An 18,596-nucleotide genomic window follows, 5' to 3' on the forward strand; every position below is an offset into this window, starting at 1 on the left:
CTGCCAACACCTGACACCTGACACCTGACACCTGTCAGGTGTCAGGTGTCAGGAAGAAGACCCAGCTGAAGTTGTGGTCACCTTTCGGTCCAAAAATGGTAATTTTTCCTGGACCTCATCCCCACCTGAGAGGAACGGTCAGCTTCCATGAAAATGTCATGAGGATGACTAGCTAAATCATAATGGTCAATGCTGACGGGAACACAAAAGATGCTATTTTTTTGCCACTATTTAGAAAATTGAAATGTTTTCAAAACAGTGTCCTTGGAAAACATTGAAATGAAGTACTCTGTGATAAATACTACAATATGTTTCATCTGAGTATTTGTTATAGTCAAAATAATATCTATATAATGTTTTTTTTCCCTAAAAAACGAATGGTATGATCTCAGGTAAATTAGGCCTACAGCACATACATAGCAAATAGAAGTTCAAAACTTGTCATTTTCACAAGAGCAGAAGTTGATAAAAAGATCTAACACAACATTAGGTGATAATATGTATCATAGTGGATTTATAATCAAATATAATGTTACCGGTCACATGTGACCGGGAACCTCATGAGTGTTAGCCCAAAATGAACAGAATAGGAGGGTTAAATCCATGTAGTATCAACACTTTTTTTCAATGTGAATTATGTGTACTCTGTTCTATTGTAGCCACTGTTGCCTATTGAACACAATGGCCCAGGCCTGGAGTACAAAGTGAGCTACAGGAGACTCGGGTTAGGGGAAGTCTGGAAAGAGCATCTGGTCAGAAGACACTTGCTTGTGGTGAAGAACACCCCCACTTTTGTCCCGTATGAGGTCAAGGTTCAGAGCAAGAACGGCGACGGCTGGGGACCAGAGCCAAAAATTGTCACAGGCTACTCTGGGGAAGACGGTGAGTTACACACCTATAATGCTATCTACTGTTTGTTGATTTATTTAGTCAGTAAATCAGCTTTTATATATATGAATGTTCCTCTCACTGCTGTTATTATATTTCTTTGAACATGCCCCGAAGCTGAACTAACACATGTATCCTTTGATTTGCTAGTGACTTACTGTGAATTTTTGTGTTACTGCATCCGACCCTGTCTTCAGTTGTCTTTTGGCATTGTCTGCGGGAAAATGTGTCAGGTTAAGTTCTCTCCTTTTTTCTTTTTGCCCACGGCCTTAACCCCGCGCAGGTGTGCAGCAGTGACTTTTCCCTCCTTGCTCAAAAAAAAAAAGTATGAAAAAAAGAAATAAACACCGTACCGAGATCCAGCAGGTGGCAGATAACCTTTGTAGAGCAGAGGGATGTCAAATTTCCGTTTCTCTCTTAAAAGCTGTGGGAGATTTGACAGATCATGACACACTTTGTGCTGTAGGCCTACTGTGGCACAACAACTGCTTTTCTCTCTAGTGTCTGCTGCGCTTCTATTTCCTTTCCCACCGCCGCTATTGTAATATAGAGCAGAAAATGTTGTGAGAGGATGTTTTTTTTTTTTTTTTTTCAAGTTTGTTGTGACATCTCCCCTGCTTAAAAAACAGCCCTTGACCCGCTGCACTGGGCATCTCATGCTCTGACCATGTATGCTGGTTTATTTATGTTGCTCTCATTAACCAGCATCAGACACACTCTGCCCATGTAGAAACAGATCAGCAGTGCCCATTAAAAATGAGTTCAGACTGTCCAACCTGCTTTAGCTGGTCTTGGCTGTTTTTTTAAACAGCGTTTTCAATATTTTACCTGTGAGCATTTTATAGTGTGTGCATACTGTGTATTCATATTCAGTCATTTAGCTTTAAACATGTGCTTTATGTGAGTGATCCCTGAAAAAAAAAAAAAAAATCTAGGTCTCAACAAGAAATTCGGGTTCATATTCAGTCCTAAAATCTTGTTTTTCTTGAAGTGAAAAAAGTGCGATGAGATAATCCCACTTGTCCCTGGTGCTAATCCTCTTGTTTCCACAATTTTCTTGAATGAGGCGTAATTTTCCTGACACTAGTAGGCTAATCTGTCTTATTCTGCCTTGCTTCATATTTACATATGTTTATTAGTGGGATTATCGGCAGGCTTTTTCACTAGTTGTGAGAAAAACATGATTGTATGACAGCATATGAGACTAAATGACTTGGTAAAATAGTTAGTAGTTTTTTTTTTTTTTTTTTTTTTTTTTTTTTTTTTGCATTATATGTTAGTTTTTTGGGGTTTTTTTGCAGTGTGTGTGAGTTTGGCTACGCAACATTTCTATTACTAAATGAGCTCCATGTGCTGTCCAGTCCCCACTGCAGCGCCACGCAACGTGGCGGTAGAAGTGATCAACACCACCGTCTTAAGAGTGAGCTGGACTCCCGTTCCCCTTGAAACCGTGCGAGGCCATTTGGAGGGCTACAACGTAAGTCCACAAGGCTCAGAGGACACACGGTCAGACAACGACTTGTTTTCAAATTAAAACAGAAATAAAAGCTATATGACATCTTTTTATCATTCATTCATACCTTCTTTTTATCCTTGATCTTACTTCATGTGCTGTAACTTGTCTTTAAAAAAAAAATAAAAGTTTTAAAAAACAACCCCAAAAAACCTTGGTGACATTCTTGCGAGGTCAGCAAGCACAGAGAGCTGTAGATTAGTATAACACCGGGAAGGTCAGTTAGTCTGACTAGTGAACCAAGATAACTCAGTGTGGCTAGACTGCATTTTTCACTTAACTTGCTCACCTTCATAATATTAACTAACTCCTCTCATTCCCCTTGCTTTTTCCCTCACTGGGTTTCAGCCTAACATTACTTACCCAGATATGTATTTTCAAATACCTGCCCCTGTACAGGAGCACAAGCATTAAACACTTTCCTTTCCAGTTATCAGATTTTTTCTGGTCTGTATTCACAATTGTCTTTTTCACCATTTCTTCTGTCCCCTTTCAGGTGCACTGGCTGCGGACACAGAGTCTGCTGTATCCCAGCAAGGGTCCAGGGGAGCGTCGTTCTCTGTCCTTCCCAGGAAACAGGAGTCATGGCATCGTGCCGGGCCTCAAGCCCTACTCTGAGTACAACTTCACAGTCAACGTCTTCAACAAGAAGGGCAACGGACCCCACAGCGACCTGGTTTCCTTCCACACACCGGAGGGAGGTGAGGAGTTGGGGATAATGCGAATGGCTGCTTCTCATGTTGGACATTTTACATGATGCAGGCAACAAGCAAAGAGTTGAGCAAAAGCACATTAGTAGTTTTTATTTTGTGTTGAGTTTACTGATTAGTTGATGAAAAAGAAATTATTTAGTCTCAGTGAGATGAGATAATTCCACTTATTTCCAATGCAGTTTCACTTCTTTCAGGATCATCTTTCTGGGAAGATATATAAATATGTTGGAACAAGCCAGAATAAAGCAAATTAGCTTTAGCAAATTAGGTTTTTTTTTTTTTTCATTTGTTTGAAGAAAAACAAAATGTATAGACTGAAAATGAGAGTAAATGACTTTGCAGTGATCCATAAGGACATTTCTAATGTCCACTGCTGCTTTATGTACATTATATCAGCCCCCCAGCGTGATTCAACTCAGAACAAAGATTTGCATGAAAAAGTACACAGCACAATGTTTAGCCTCAAGAATAAGTGAGGAAGAGGAAATTATGAAAAGTAGCTGAAGTAGCTTTTATGACCATGACCAAGAAACCTTGACTTGTCCTTCCAAGAGCACAACCGACTGGCTGACTAACTGACCTTTTCCAGATTTAACCCCTTAAAATCCGAGTTTCTCTTAAATTTCACCTTAAGTTGCTTCAAAGTTAGAAAAACTTTTTTTCCCCATATTGTATGACAATTACACATGTGTGTTTTGTTTCTGATGGCTGCAAGACTTTACTGAAGCTGCATCACATTTTTATTGAGTGAAATATTCAAACCCAAGCGGTCGTTGTTGATGTCTTTTGCATATCATTTATACACATTGATTCACCAGGAAATATTTGGTGTCATTGGAAACCTTGGGATGTCCACCAGAAAATAAAGTTCTGTTGTTTGGATCAAAGCTCGACCATGCAGCAACGTCAAACCCAGATTAAAAAAACAGAAAGCAGACATGATTATTTTAAGCATCTCAAAATTCTGTATCATTAAAAAGTGAAAAAAAAGTGTGTGAAAAAAATGGCAGTGAAATGTTTTGCAAAACCACCCTTCAGTGAAAAGCAAGCTGTGAGGTGAATCGCTATAGATGCTTTAACATTGCTGTTATTTTCACAGTTCCTGAGCAAGTGCCCATCCTGACTGCATCCAACGCCCAGACAGACTCCATCTCGCTGGTATGGGGCCCTCCCCTCGAGGCACACGGCATCCTCATTGGCTATCTGCTGCAATACCAACTTGGTACGTGCACACTCAATCATAACACCTAAATACTTTTCAACTAACACAGCCCTAAACCGCAAAACTCTGAATTAGTGCTTCCATTTGTGCATTTCTCATGACTGTAGCGGAAAAGTCCATCCATGAGGCGAGATACTGTGTCTGAAGTATAAGCAGAAGTGTAGCTGCTGCAGTGTCAGTGTAAATGTAGATTAGGTGGGTATAGATCAGATCAGAGCTGAGGGGGAGGTGGTGTCTCACATCACACACTGAGCGAAATGTGTGATGCGAGATGCCCGGTTGATAAACACAACACCATCCTGCATCCGCTCTGATCTAAATCCCTCTCCACTGCCATCTAAATCACGTTTGTATCAAAATCGGGCCTCACTCTAAATAGCATGCGATAGTTACATCAGATGCTGCACATTGATATGCATTGTTTACCCGCAATAATATAGAACTACACAGTTACTGCACCATACATGGCACCATGCACTGTCAGTTTTACCATAATTGTGTAAAAAAAAAATCTTATGCACCTATACATTATTTGATGGCTGTGTTGTGCACTGTTAAGCTCATAATTCAAGATGTGCTACTTTGAATTTGTGCAAAGAAGTGACTGTGCTCTTGTTGCCTCAGTAGTTATATTATCCAAAACAGACACTAGGTGGCACTGTTCAATTCTGAAAGCTCCTCCATGGGCCACCACAGATCTGCCAGAGGACTGTACACCACTGTCTCCAGATTCCTGCTAGTTTCCTGCCCTACCAGCTAGTCGACTGCATTCACCTGACATCCTGGGTTTAAGTCGGTCCCTGATTACATATTTAGAATGAAACCGGCATGAGGTTTGAGAACCACCGTGTTTAGACTGTGGTCTTCAACCGGTGTGTTTCTCTGCATCTTTTATATTTTATACCCTTGGACTGCAGGTTTTCTCCAAAAAAAGAATCATCCGAGGGATTCTGTTTTTACCTCTTCCACAATCCCCGTGGCGCTCATCGCTCACTCGTTTTTCTTCCCACAGAAACAGCTCATATGCGTACAGCAGTTAAGGTGAACAAGTGAGAGAGAGAGAGAGAGAGAGAGAGAGAGAGAGAGAGAGAGAGAGAGAGAGAGGCAGAGAGTGAGAGGAGCTTGCTTTGCGTTCGCTCGGTTTCCATAGCTTTTGCTCTTGTTGGCTGTCCTTTCTCAGGGCATTTGTTTGAAATCTGAAGGGAGAGACAGTCCCTGCCGCCTCCACTGTAGCACCCACGGAGTCTGGCCAGCTTCACAACAGAGAGTCTTTCCCCCCACGTTCCTCTCTCTACTCTCTGTCTGCTTTTTTTTTTTCCACATCAGATGTCAGATTTTTCAGAGACATTTCAACATAATCCAGTCTGTTGGAGTTGGAGGAGTTACAGTGCAATTGCTTCACTGTTAAATGCAAGCATGTTTATTACATGATAAGGCCTCATATAATATGCCCTTAATCCAAACTCTATAGATACACACTGCAAAAAAATCTCCATCTTACTTGTCTTCAAGCAAGTGAAATGATCTGCCAGTGTGATGAGATAATCCGATGCTAATCAACCTGCTCCGAGAAGTTTCTTGAATCAAGTGTCATTTTCTGGATACTACTCTGCTGATCTGTCTTATTTCCACATATTTGTATTTGTTCTCAGAAAAGCTCCCGAATCAAGGGAAACTGCACTGGAAAGAAGGGAGATTATCACATCCCACTGACGGATTTGTTCATTTGTTTGAATTAAAATAAGATTTTTATGCTGAATATGAGACTAAACAACTCGTCAAGACGGGGATGTTTTTGGAGAGTGAGAGTTGATCTGCCATTAATTCTATCAGTAACATACCAAATGCACGGGATGTACAGTGAGGTAACAGCTTTATAATTAGTCACTGAACGGTCGGATGCTCTTGATTTCCAAGAAAACATCCAGTTTTAAGTGCCACAAACAAACAGTGCTTCAATGTAGTGACACTGCAAGCATGGCACATATTCAGCTGTCATTTGCTACTAAACATGGGCACAGCGACTGGGGGCGTGAGGTGGGGTGTGTGTGTGTGTGTGTGTGAGGGGGGGGGGGGGGGGGGGGGGGGGGGGGGGGGGGGCGAATACAATAGATGGCACACCTGCTGTGATCTATAATGTATGTCTGGTGTTATATTATGCCGTTTGTGAAAGCTACTCTTCTCCTTTTCCTTCTTTCTCCTCCTCCTCCTCCTTTGCTTAACCTCTTCTTTCTTTCTCTCTTCTACTTCTACTCTGCTTCTTTAAGAAAAATTCTCTCGCCATCTTTCTGCTTTGCTACCCTTTTATTTTATTTATCCTCAGTATTCTTTTCACCAACTTTCCCCCTCCTCTTCTTTTTTCTCCTCATCTTCTTGCTCTTGCTTCCTCACCCCTTGCCACTTTGCATTCTCCTCCTTCCCCCCTGGTCTCTCTACCTCCTCCTTTAATCTCCCCTAGCCTTCCCTTGTACTCCTCAGCTCACCTGTCTTGACATGTGTCGGCTTTATTCACTTTCTGCCTGAGCTGGCATGACATCTCTTCATCTTCTTTCTCCCTCCACCATTGACCCTCATTATATTTGTGTGTCATTAGCATGCTACATGAGCTACGTGAGCCAAAACAACAATCTCCACTAGTGACCTGCAAGGCATCTATGTGGTGTAGGCTCACTCACGCCACATGAACTGACATGACATCTCTCTCCTTCCTCTTCCATAGTTAATGAGACCACAAAGGAGGTGGGCGATTCCCAGGAGATGAACATCACCGGGCCTGACACCACCCACTGGCAGATCGAGGGCTTGGAGGAGGGCAGCCTCTATCGTTTCCACCTTAGCGCTTGTACTCGAGTAGGCTGTGGACCCCCGCTGGCCCAGGAGGGAAACACCCTTGCCCAAGCACGTGAGTGTATAAAATTGGGGTAGCTGGGCTGCGGGTGGAAAGCAGTTCACTTCAAAAAGTTTCCATCTCACCAAGTCATTTAGTCTCACACTCTCACACTCACTTTTTTTAGTCAACTTGTTCCCAAAATATTCTTTAATCAAGTTTCATTTTCTTGATGCTAGTGGACCGGTCTGCCTTATTTTACCTTGTTTCAACATATTTACACTTGTTCCCAGAAGAAAAAAAGATAAAAATAAATGAAACTGCATTTGAACTGCACTAGTAGATTTTTTTCACTTGTTTAAAGAGAAAACAAGATTTTAATACTGAATTTAAGGCTAAATAACTTGTTATTTAGTCCCATATTTATATAGAGATTCATATGGAGATTAAAAAACAAACAACCAATTAACCAGTGGAAATGAGTTGCAGTGTTTCATGGTGTTGAAAGTGTGTAGAAGACTGTTATGAATCAAATCTTCCTGTATAATTTGGCATGCACCAAATGATAACACAGTAAAATATCGGCATTCAGTATTTTAACGGATTCTGACCCACTGTGTTTTACATTTCATTTTAGAAGCTCTGGCTACATCTTGTTGGTGGTTGTCCAGCCTGAGATCCATTAGATGTATTGTTAGTGAACATGGCTGAGTAGAAAGCTTGGTGTGGAGATAAAATGGTCCCATTTTGAAGCTGTGCCCTTGGGGCACTTTAGTCACAATGCTGCGCAGTGGATTTATGGATGCCAATAGCAGAGAGCAAAGGCGCCACAAATTTGGAGACATTAATGGGGAGTGATGGAGTGACAATGATAAAAAATGGATGCATGCAAGTAGTGGGTTCAGGTCAGCAGAGCGATATAGACGTGTACCTTTGAGATCTTAATTGAATGGTATAATTTATGAGTTTCATAACTCAGGCTCTTAAGTGTTCAAGTGTTTAGCTTTAGCCTTGTAACAGAATGAGCTTTTAATGCTCAACTATGATTAACTGTTTCTTGGCTTTTTAGAAAAATGGTCCCAACAAATTATACAGATTGAAAGACCAGTCACATGTGTTTGGAAAGCTAGCGATGCAAAGACAGTGGCTGACGAGAGACAGAAACTGAAAGAACAGAGGAATAGGAAAAACTGAGAGGGAACAGCTAACAGCCATAGCAAAACAATGTGCCAGACACAGAAAAACCATCTATTCTTCTCCAGCAGGTCTCATGAGATAACAAAGCAGCCGAGATAAAGCGGGTTGCAAAGTAGACAAAAAGCATGAAGGAACATATACCGCTAAAAAGTCACACGGAAAAATAACCAGTTCCTTCAGAGATTAAATTATTGACTCCATGCTGCAATATGTGGAACACCCAAGTCATTGCCCCCAACTTATTCACTAATGGTTTAAAATTTAGCTAGCAACATCATATTCAAGGGCTGAGTGCACCTGCATTATAAGTAGCATAAAATTCAGCAATCAGCAGAGAACAGGCTGTGAACAGTGGAGACTTTTATACAAATTCAGGTAGGCACAAACACAATTCAAACAGCAAATTCATGTAACCACATGCACACATTGGATATGAACGTGCAAGACAGACGGGATGCTTGCACCACAGCCAATGAACTGACCACTACTAATAATTACAATTGCCAGCCCATTTAAAATCACACCAACAATGCAAATTCACCCAGACAATTTGTCACAGCAGCAGTACAGAACCACAAAATTACAGCGTGATAGACCTCTCCACAATGCTGATGACCAAAAATAATATCAACATAAAAATTCACATAGCCCATAGCCCTCTCAGCAAACAATTATGAAATAACCTCTTAGCATATATTGATTCACCAGTGAAGTTCACTCTTTTTTGGATGGTGTGATTCCAAACATTGCCTACTTTGCCATGAAGTGCTTAACCCTCACATGATGGATAGCTGTATTGGTAATAACTATGCTAGTAAGGCTGTGTTTTAGCTAATGCGCCAGCAAGTACTAAATTAGTTCACTTAACATCCTCAATCCCAAATCCTGAGCTTGTGCACAGGGATTTTACAAATCTGCTGCAGCACAATGGAACCAAATAGGACCAAAGGAAAACACTCAGCACCAAGCACACATAGACACATTTTGCATACAAATCTTTTTTTTTTTTTTCAAGCAAAGCAATTTCAGTCAGCATTGTGATGATGAAAGAGTGCAAAATTGAGAAACCTACAGAGCTGAATTTGCCAGTGAAATTCTAATAATTAGGTGAAACAAAGTCAGGCTTGTAGCTCCTTTTGCTCCACAGTGCCTACTGGCGGGGCTACACTCCACTGCCCAGTGATGCCAAAGGCAAAACACCGCTGATAAATGTTTTTTTCACGCAAGCATTCACATGTTTGTATTTGTGAGCAAGCTTTGTGTCTGTGTGTGTGTATGACAGTCTGCCAGCACGTATGTCGATATGCTGACGTGTGGGCAATCATGCGTGCCTGCAAATGTGAGTGCACAATATGAACGTATGTTGTCCATAAACTGTAAAGCTGGCTTCCCCATGTATCTGTAATCTTCTGTATTTCAATTTTCTTCTTTCCTTGAAGATTTGTCCCTGACTCCAGCTGTGGCCCCTGCTCAGAGCAGTATGTATCTCTGTGTGCAGCCTCTGTAGTGTAGTGGTGCAGATGGCAAAGGTGTATTGCTAGTCTTGTGGTGCTGTGTTTCATTTAGTTGGCACTATCAGCAGGGTCAGGGTGAATTAATTTTCAATTCCATCAGTTGAGCACTTGAGGAATGTCCTTTTATCCAATTCAAATTGTAAAATTTCCCCCTGAAAAATACCGCATATGAATTGTATTTATTTCCAAATAAATACATGAATAAATAAATAAATAGAATGAACGGTTTGTTGTTGTTTGTTGTAGATATTGAATTGCAATTGGAATCTGCAATTACAGTGGAGACCCTAACCCTGCAACAGTAAGGTGGATTATTAGATATGCCGTGCTTGCACACTTCCTGCTGTTAATACGGTCTACCTTGTTGTAGTTCTAACAATGCAACCTTCAGCGTTAACACAGATAGTCTATAGTGCTGGCTTGTTGCAAACGTAGACTGTCAGACTTGATAGTATGGTAGCAGGAGCCTAACATCTCAGGCTTCTCTTTCATTCCAGGCCACAACTGCTCTCTCTCCTTTTCCAGCTCTATCCCAGGCACTGCTACTCAGCCTGCTTTAGGTATAGCACAGCCAATGACATCCTTGTCATCTCATCGTGATGCATCTGAAATCTCCAAGAACAGTGAGATTCTAGACGTGGAGACGCTCAATCTATTCTGATACCCTCACATGGTGAAGGGCGTTAGGAAATGCCAGCTTTACTTAAGAGAGAGGGAAGACTAGATGTCACTCCCGCCCACCATCTTTATATCTACCCTCCTCTCTGTGAGCTAAATCCAACTTCACTCAATTAAATCGGAGGCCCAATGTTGCCTTTTGAACTGTCTTCTTGAAGGGTTGCTACTAGCTGCACTGTTCTCAGGCTGCGGGGGGATCCTATTTGCCTGTGCTAATCCTCTTTTCCTGCCATCTTCTTCTTTTTCTTCCTGTCTGTCTGTTTTTCCTGTCCCCCCTCCTTTCCTCCTCTCCTTTCTTCTCTCTTTATCAGTTCCAGCCCTGTTGAACATAAGCTCTTATGTGAGTGACACCTTTGCCAAAATCAGCTGGACTGCCAGAGAGGAGCAACAGGACTCACAGCTTTATGTGGCTTATATGAATAACCGTAAGCTACTTCCCCTGCCCCCGCCTTGCGTCGCATTGATAGGAATTTTAAAAATGACATCATGCTGAAGTGCAATTGAAAAGGTTTTATGATAATGTACAAATGCATTATAAGCCACCACATACATGAGCTGACATCTGCATGGCTATTTCCATCGTTACCATGGTTGCTTACAAAAGTATTTCGATTTAGCTCTGAGAAATTTAAGCAATGTATACATCATACACCAAAAGGGGAATATCACAACTTAGACTGCCTCTTTTTCTGCTTTTTCGATAGCATGAATACTAACACTTGCTGGTTGTGCACCTCTTGTGCTCTGCTGTGTAGGTGATGGTAACTGGTGGATTTCTGAGGCTGTAAACACTTCTCAAAGTTTCCACGTGATAAATGGGCTCAAACCTGGGACGGTGTACACAGTGCGCCTCATGGCCAAGGGGCTGCTCGATAATGCTAGTATATTTGAAGACGTTATCCAAACCAGAGTCAAAGGTGAGAGAAAGGTGTTGCGGTCAGTAGAGTTTAGCGATCTTTAAGCTCCTGTGTTCCAAAAAAAAAAAAATAACGGCATGTTACTGGTGAATCGATACTGAATGCGGTATAGTGTGTTTTCATTTATTTTTCATGTATTTTGTGCATTTATTTGTTTCCTATCTAATATTTTTCAGTCAGAGGGGACAGAGTGTTATAGCTAAGGGGAAAGTGAGTCAACTACAACCTGGGAACATCCTCTCAAACTTGATTCCATCTTGTTTTTCTGTTTTCAAAGATGAATTTGTATGAGAAGTGCATCACGGTATTTTCCCTACTGAAACACTTCGGCATGTGTACAACATCAAAGCCCTAACTTTGTCTTTTTGTCTCGTTTTCTAGGTGTGGCCGGTTCTCAGAGCAGCATCTCGACCCAGGGCTGGCTCATTGGGACCATGTGTGCTGTGGCTCTTCTCACCCTTATTGCGCTGATTGCCTGCTTTGTGCGGAAAAACAAAGGCGGCAAGTATGCAGGTACGCTGCCGCCGCCCCAGCGACCAGACATGTTCTCCATGGATCAAGGTCAGTCAGTCACTGACCAGGGTCGGGTCCCAATGTCTTTTCACCTCAGGAAGTGAACCAAAGTTCAGACTGTAGAATGTCAATGATAATCATCATGATCCAATCTGATTTGTTAAAATCCATCATACATTTGTTTATTTCTGCTTACTGCTTATTTCTGTTCAAGTTCAAGTTCAAGTTCAAATTTATTCGTGTCCCCGTAGGGCGATTGTTGTTTCAGCAAGCAGTGAACAACATTTAAAACATACAAGACATAGAGAACATAAAGGCATAACAAACATCATTACCAGTTGTTTATAATGACTTATTCATGATATGATTTTGATTGACCTCCTGAAAGAGTGAAATTGGAATGGGCCTCGACCCTGACCCCTAACTTGTCTGGAAATGAATTTTGCACGTGTATATGCCTATTTGTGCCAGCCAGTTATACCCAGCAGCATTCACCCTAAATGAACCGCCAGTGCGATGCTTGTGCAGCATGTGAATACCATTTCCGTGGCCCAGTGTGTTCTGCTGGGTACCTCTGATTACATGGCTCGTCAAGCCAGACAAGTGGGAATCAGCTGGCTTTGTTCCACACTTCTCCACCCCTCACCTGCACGGGCCCCTGGCTCTTCCCCTGTGCCTTTGTGCTGCCTTGTATCAGAGCCAAATTCAGACTCTCAATGATACCTACCTGCCTAGCATCTCCTCCCTTGGTTTATTTCCTCCCAACCCCCTTTCCCTTCTCCCCGCCGCTCTACTTCTTTGCCTGCGGTAGCTTTTGACATGAAGCGCTGAATATTTCATCAGCCCCTTTGGATTCCCCCCTTGCCCATCCGACTCTTTTCATGAAACCCCTCTTTTGTCTCTCTCGAAAGCAACTGGTATTTTTTAAAGCATATTTACACAAAGAGCTGTTGGGTAGCACTTTGTGCAGAAACACAGAGGGGAGGCCTTCAGTATACAGACTAGCTAAAATGTTGACACAGTCAAATTTAGCAGTTCTCAATAGCTTTTTGGTTATGCCTTTTGAATTTGAGCCAGTTTAAGTTGCTGCTAAAAGATATGATCTAGCATACATTGCTGCGCAGCCAATAAGTGAAAGTGCTGTTTTTGCTCTCATTTCCCGTAGCAGAGCCTGTCACATAATCTTTGGAAGGGCTGATCAAAATATTTTGGTTTTAAACTCTTACTGGGAGATGCTGTAATATTTCACTCTGCAGCAGCAATATCGATTCCACAGAGAAGGCTATTACAACTGCCTGAACTCTGTCTAGAAATATATTTGATCTTTGAACCTTTCAATATAGTGGTCATTTAAATTGGAATTACCATGAATCATTTGGTGTCCCTATGGTGTTGAAATGATAAGTGGTGGTACTTCTGTGTATCAAAGCCCTACTTTGTATCGGTTGTGCTGAAATGCCTCTCTCTCCTCCCCTGCAGTGAAAGAGAAGGAGGACCTCCACCCTGACGTGGAGTCGCAGGGAATGAATGATGACACCTTCTGTGAATATAGGTGAGACATATGCTTGCGCCACAGAGGCAAACTGCAGTGCAAGTGTGCTGAAGACTGAGGAAATGACATTGTGGTATTATTTGTGGAAATGCAGCGTTTTGCGTCCTAATATTAATGCAACAGCCATATGTTAAATTTGTTCTGTGGCTAAGAGAGTCATTTGTCATAGTATGGCTTTTTTTTTTTTTTTTTGTCTATCTCTCTCTCTCTCATTCTAAAAGCAAACGTTGCATGCATGAGCTTTACCAGGATCAGCCTAGAAGCCCCTGTTCTCAACATTTAATGGGCTAGGTAATCACACAGTGTTGTTAGTGCAGTAGGCAATTCTCAACTCCAGCTTTGTTCCCCATTAGCTGTAATAACGTGGCTGGGCTTTGTGTTTACTTGTGTGTAGACGCTGATTGTGTGCATGTGTGCGCTCGCATGAATGTATGTGTCAGCTTGAGCCTGCAGGCATGTGTAAGTAGTTGTATTTTTGTACGTGTATGTGTGTGTGTGTTTACATATGTACTCATAACGTATTGAGTGTGCACCGTATTGTGTTTTGGGTGTAGTGCGTATCCAATGTGTGAGTAAATGTTGTATTTTGTTTTTGCTACATCTCTCTGTAATGTGATTGCAGTTGACATACAGAGCAGTATGTAAACAACAAGACTACATAAAAGACATGCTTACATACATTATATATGGTCAAATTCAGGTTTCACTGTAGTTGGTAAACTGTGTAGGTTTATTTGCTGGAAAACGATTGGAGAAGACAAAGAAGTGAAAGACAAAACTCGTTTTTGATCCATCTACCTGTGTGTAGATTGTTTGACTGGGGATTTGGCAAAAGCACATACACCTTAAAACTCTAATTATGTTTTTTCGTGATATCTCAATTATGGATCAAATCATTCATTCATAGTAGAGGAAGCTCCCACCACAAATCCCCACAAAGACTGCAGAAGTACATGACTTACTGACGTTAAATGTCTTCCATCCAAGGAAATAAACATAAATTAAGCATGACAAAAGTGTGGAAAGAGTGTGGTAAGGCCTTTAAGCCAGAAGCAGACAGCTGTTGTGTTTTAGAATAGCTGTAGAATGCCATTGTTTGCATTGTTGAGCTGCTACGGTGACAGTTTAGGGAAATCGACTGAATCCTATTTTGCTTGACAGCGCCGCAGCAGCTGTGTGACAATGGAGTGTTTGTTTGTGCACATGCGACAGAAATCACCTAAAATAGCCTGTTCTGTCTGCTTTGCTTCTGTCCGTCATATTATTCAGAGCACCATTAATCACATTTCTACAGTTCCTGCCAATTGCATTCCTCTGGTTCTTGCCAGGACTGTAATTGTGTTAAACAGTGTTCATTGATTATTTAGCTTAAAGTTGCAATAAATGAGTGACTCAGTGATTACTCAGACTTTTTGGCGTTCAGAACTCACTTAACTCTGTTTTGGAACCACCATCCGGCCCCCAACCACCCACCCCAATAACTGGCGTATTAAGACACTGCATATGCATGATTATATGTCACTGCAAAAAACTGCCACATTAACAAGCCAGATAGTCTCATATTTACTGTTCAAATGTTTTGAAAACAAATGAAAAACCTGCCGATGGGATGAGATCCAAATGTTGTTTGTTGCAGGAATTTTTCTGGGAACTAGTATAAACTAGTATAAAAGTATGAATATGCTGATATAAGACAGATCAGCCCGTTACTATCAAAATGACGCTGCATTCAAGGAAATTCTGAAAACAACCTCATTAATATTGGAAAGTGTGATTATCTCATCTCACCGGCAGATTTCTTTCACTTGTTCAAAGAAAAACAACACTTTAACACTAAATACCAGACTTAATGGATTGTTAAGATGGAGATTTTTTGCAGTGCACAAACATGACCTTTAGCTATTGTTTTCTCTAAGGTTGGACACCAGCATGCAGAACTCAGAAACCAAGTTCACCCTGTTTGGAGTCATCAGGCAGGAGGAAGTTTGCTAGCACGAATTCGCGACCTGTGCAGATGTTTGGCTGCAATTATCTGTTTAGAATTCTGGTCATGTTGGGTTTCATAAGGCTGTGCCATCCACTGTCCCCCCTAGAGTGCCCTTAGCATTACTATGATGTTGTTTTCCCGGGCTTTAGAGTGGGATTTAGGGCCCTTTTGTGCCCTTTGAATCTCTGTTGGCAATGGGCCACCCACTGGCATTCCACGTGTCTGGGGAGCTGACAAGTGGTAATTATGCTTGTGATGATTTCTCTTCAGAGACAGTCTTGTGCTGCCTCGCCCCTCTGTCCACTTCGAGAACAGCGAGTGTTGCTGCTACAGCGGGGTGTGAGGCAATGCTGTGATGCAACGTTGTCCTCATAGATTTCTTTTGTGGTTTGTTTTTACCCCATTTCTTTGTCCTCATCTTCCCCCCTATCCTTTGTATTTTTTTTAATGTGGAATCTGTGAGCCGGCAGCTGATGTGGAAACTGGAGTGAGTTTTCTTCCAGACACCTTTAAACTTGAATTAAAAAAAAAAAAAACTCAGGTGCAAGTGGAAAAGAAAAAAAACTCTTAAGGGCTTTTTTCTGTGCTGCCCCCAAACCAAGTCAGTGTGGGTCAATGGCAAGACAAATGTAATTACCTTCAATCCAGTGATGTGTCTCCATCTCGCACATGTTCGCGAGACTGAAGGAAAGCCCAACCCCTTCTCACAAAAGTGACAGCTGAGACTGAGCTGGATCCTGATCAAGGCCTGAATGAGCTGGGACTCAAAAGCACTCAGCCCCTATTTCATCACTGTATTCAAAGTCACTGTGGGGGGGCTGCGGCGACTGTGGCATTCCGCAGCACTTAGATAAGGGCCACTTATCTTCAGCGCTCTAGGGTCGTCAGAGAAAGAGGGTTTGATAACGGTTGAAATGGGGACCTTATGTGGCTTGCATGGTAAAAGGGTTCATGAAATAGGATAGATAAGATTGGTTATTAAAAATCCACGTGAAGACGACTCGATATGCAATCTTATTTTGAACCACATCTCTATGCGAAAATTCAACCTCACAATGTTGCGGTTATATTTGACACTGCTGTCAACTATCCTGCAAATGGCACTATCATATACAAGCCACCTGAGCATCCTTTCTTAGCACAGATGCGCTGTGTTATGAATACTAAACTTAAGGAGGGGAAAGGTATTACCAAACGTGGATGGTTTAGGGAATTAGAAAGGAGGGCGGGGAGCAGCAAATCCTTGGTGTTTTGAGGTGACCCTGCGTCTTGTAGCGAGACACCTGCAAGTTGGCCAGTTGCCCAGCCTTAAATTGGCATCTAATCTCCTTGGCCCGTGTGTGGGCCCCTCGGGAATACCAGGAATGACAGGCTGTTTGTCTGGGATTGCATATGGCCCCCCTTTCCTTCTCTTACTTCTCCCTTTCTCAATCTCTTGCTCAGTCTTCACTCCCGCACCCCCACCACCTTCTCTTCTTTCTCACTCTTCGGAATGAGCCTCACTCGGGCAATTTCCATTGCTGGCTCTAAAGAGATTTGAAATTGCCTTCAGTCCTGAAGCCTTGGCAATTAGCAATTAGTGAAGTGATTGTAGCAAGCCCTCCCCGCCTCCCTCGTGCTCCCCTTCCTGCAGCGCAGTCACTGCATCCTTTTCAGCCTCCCATCCGTAGTGATGTATGGAAGTCATAAACTCTTGCTTTGTGAGTGAGGAAGTATCTCTGCATAGGTGAAGCCATCCAGTTAATAGTATATATATAAACATGACTGTGCATTTGGCGTTAAAGGTCTATGTGTGTATTTTTGTGACTGTGTGTGTGCCAAAGGCAGTCACTCAGCTCGGTAGGTATTTTTGCTGTTTGCTTATGGACATCTGCCTTGTGTGGTATACAATGTGTTTGTGTTTGCACAGCACGAATGACCCCCCCTATCCTTCTCTGTTGTTGTCGTTGATGCCAGTGACAGTGATGAGAAGCCACTGAAGGGCAATAGCTTGTGCTCCCTGAATGGGGATGACATGGGCGGGGACAGCGTCAGCAGAGACAGCCTGGTGGACTACGCCGACGGGGAAGGAGAATTCGATGAGGACGGTTCATTTATTGGAGAATATTCAGCACGCAAGCACAGAGGCTCTGTAGCTGAGCCTACAGGCCCAGTCACCACGTAAAACCCAACCTAAACAGTGTTTCAAACCCTTCCAGTGTACCTTATTAACTGAACCTCCCTGACATTGAATATAACTTACATATCCAAAAATGGACAATGGCTCATTTGTGCATACGTCCATACAATGGGCGTGTCAGTGGGCACATAAAGCAAATAATTTAAGGATTTGATTTTAAATAAAATTGGGCCCAGGAGCTGGGTACAGGAACTAATACATCCACCATGGATTTAATTGTCAAAGCCTTGTGAGGCTGTGTATGAGAAAATGAACTGTATCATTTGAGTGATCCATGGTTTTAATTATTAGCATTTTATACCTATCAGTCACAGGCGTCATCAATACGAATTGATTTTGTACCTCAATACACTGTGATGACCCATGATGCAAAAAACGCCTGCACTTGCTACCATTACTGTATTTTTTTTTTTTATTTAATTTTATTATTTTTTTTACAGTGGTTGACAATAATACATAGACATGCAAATATATCACACTATCTTTGCACTCTTAATGCCATATAAATATATAAGTCTGCATACAGTTCATTAACACATTTGTTGTATAAGGAAGCCGTATCACTTTCATTAAAGGGAACCAATTTCTTGGCACAAACGTATGACTTTTGTGCCTACTTCTGTACAATTTGTGTATATAGTGTAGAAAAGAGGCATTTTTCATTTTTGGTTTGTATGCAAATGTGTGAATATTGTCGGTTTTATAATATTAATAATAATAATAATGCTGATGATGATGTCTGTTGTGCTTTTATATCATGATATCAAACACATTAAAAATGATGGTATGCATTAGGTGGAATTATTTCTTTTCTTTTTTTTCTCACTTCACATAATCTTTGTGCTAGCAACAAGATCTCTTCCTTGGATTTCTGAGCTGTCACAGAACACCCCAAA

The 18,596-nt window shown here is 41.8% G+C and overlaps 1 protein-coding gene across 2 annotated transcripts in view; it reads left to right on the plus strand.

The window, feature by feature from the left end:
- Window positions 1-18,147, plus strand: part of chl1a (cell adhesion molecule L1-like a) — a 38,924-nt gene extending 20,777 nt beyond the window's left edge. Inside the window, exons 19-29 of one of the 2 annotated variants that reach the window (XM_030055960.1) lie at window positions 660-882; window positions 2,250-2,365; window positions 2,898-3,102; window positions 4,214-4,336; window positions 7,056-7,238; window positions 9,800-9,838; window positions 10,864-10,977; window positions 11,308-11,469; window positions 11,851-12,030; window positions 13,462-13,534; window positions 17,478-18,147. In XM_030055960.1, the coding sequence (XP_029911820.1) occupies window positions 660-882; window positions 2,250-2,365; window positions 2,898-3,102; window positions 4,214-4,336; window positions 7,056-7,238; window positions 9,800-9,838; window positions 10,864-10,977; window positions 11,308-11,469; window positions 11,851-12,030; window positions 13,462-13,534; window positions 17,478-17,685 (1,626 nt within the window). In that variant the 3' untranslated portion in view covers window positions 17,686-18,147. The remainder of the gene's footprint in view (window positions 1-659; window positions 883-2,249; window positions 2,366-2,897; window positions 3,103-4,213; window positions 4,337-7,055; window positions 7,239-9,799; window positions 9,839-10,863; window positions 10,978-11,307; window positions 11,470-11,850; window positions 12,031-13,461; window positions 13,535-17,477) is intronic. The other variant, XM_030055961.1, reaches the window with a different exon arrangement.
- The last annotated feature ends 449 nt before the right edge of the window (window positions 18,148-18,596 follow it).

This window comes from Myripristis murdjan, chromosome 7 (assembly GCF_902150065.1).
Source record: "Myripristis murdjan chromosome 7, fMyrMur1.1, whole genome shotgun sequence".
Lineage (NCBI taxonomy): Eukaryota > Metazoa > Chordata > Actinopteri > Holocentriformes > Holocentridae > Myripristis > Myripristis murdjan.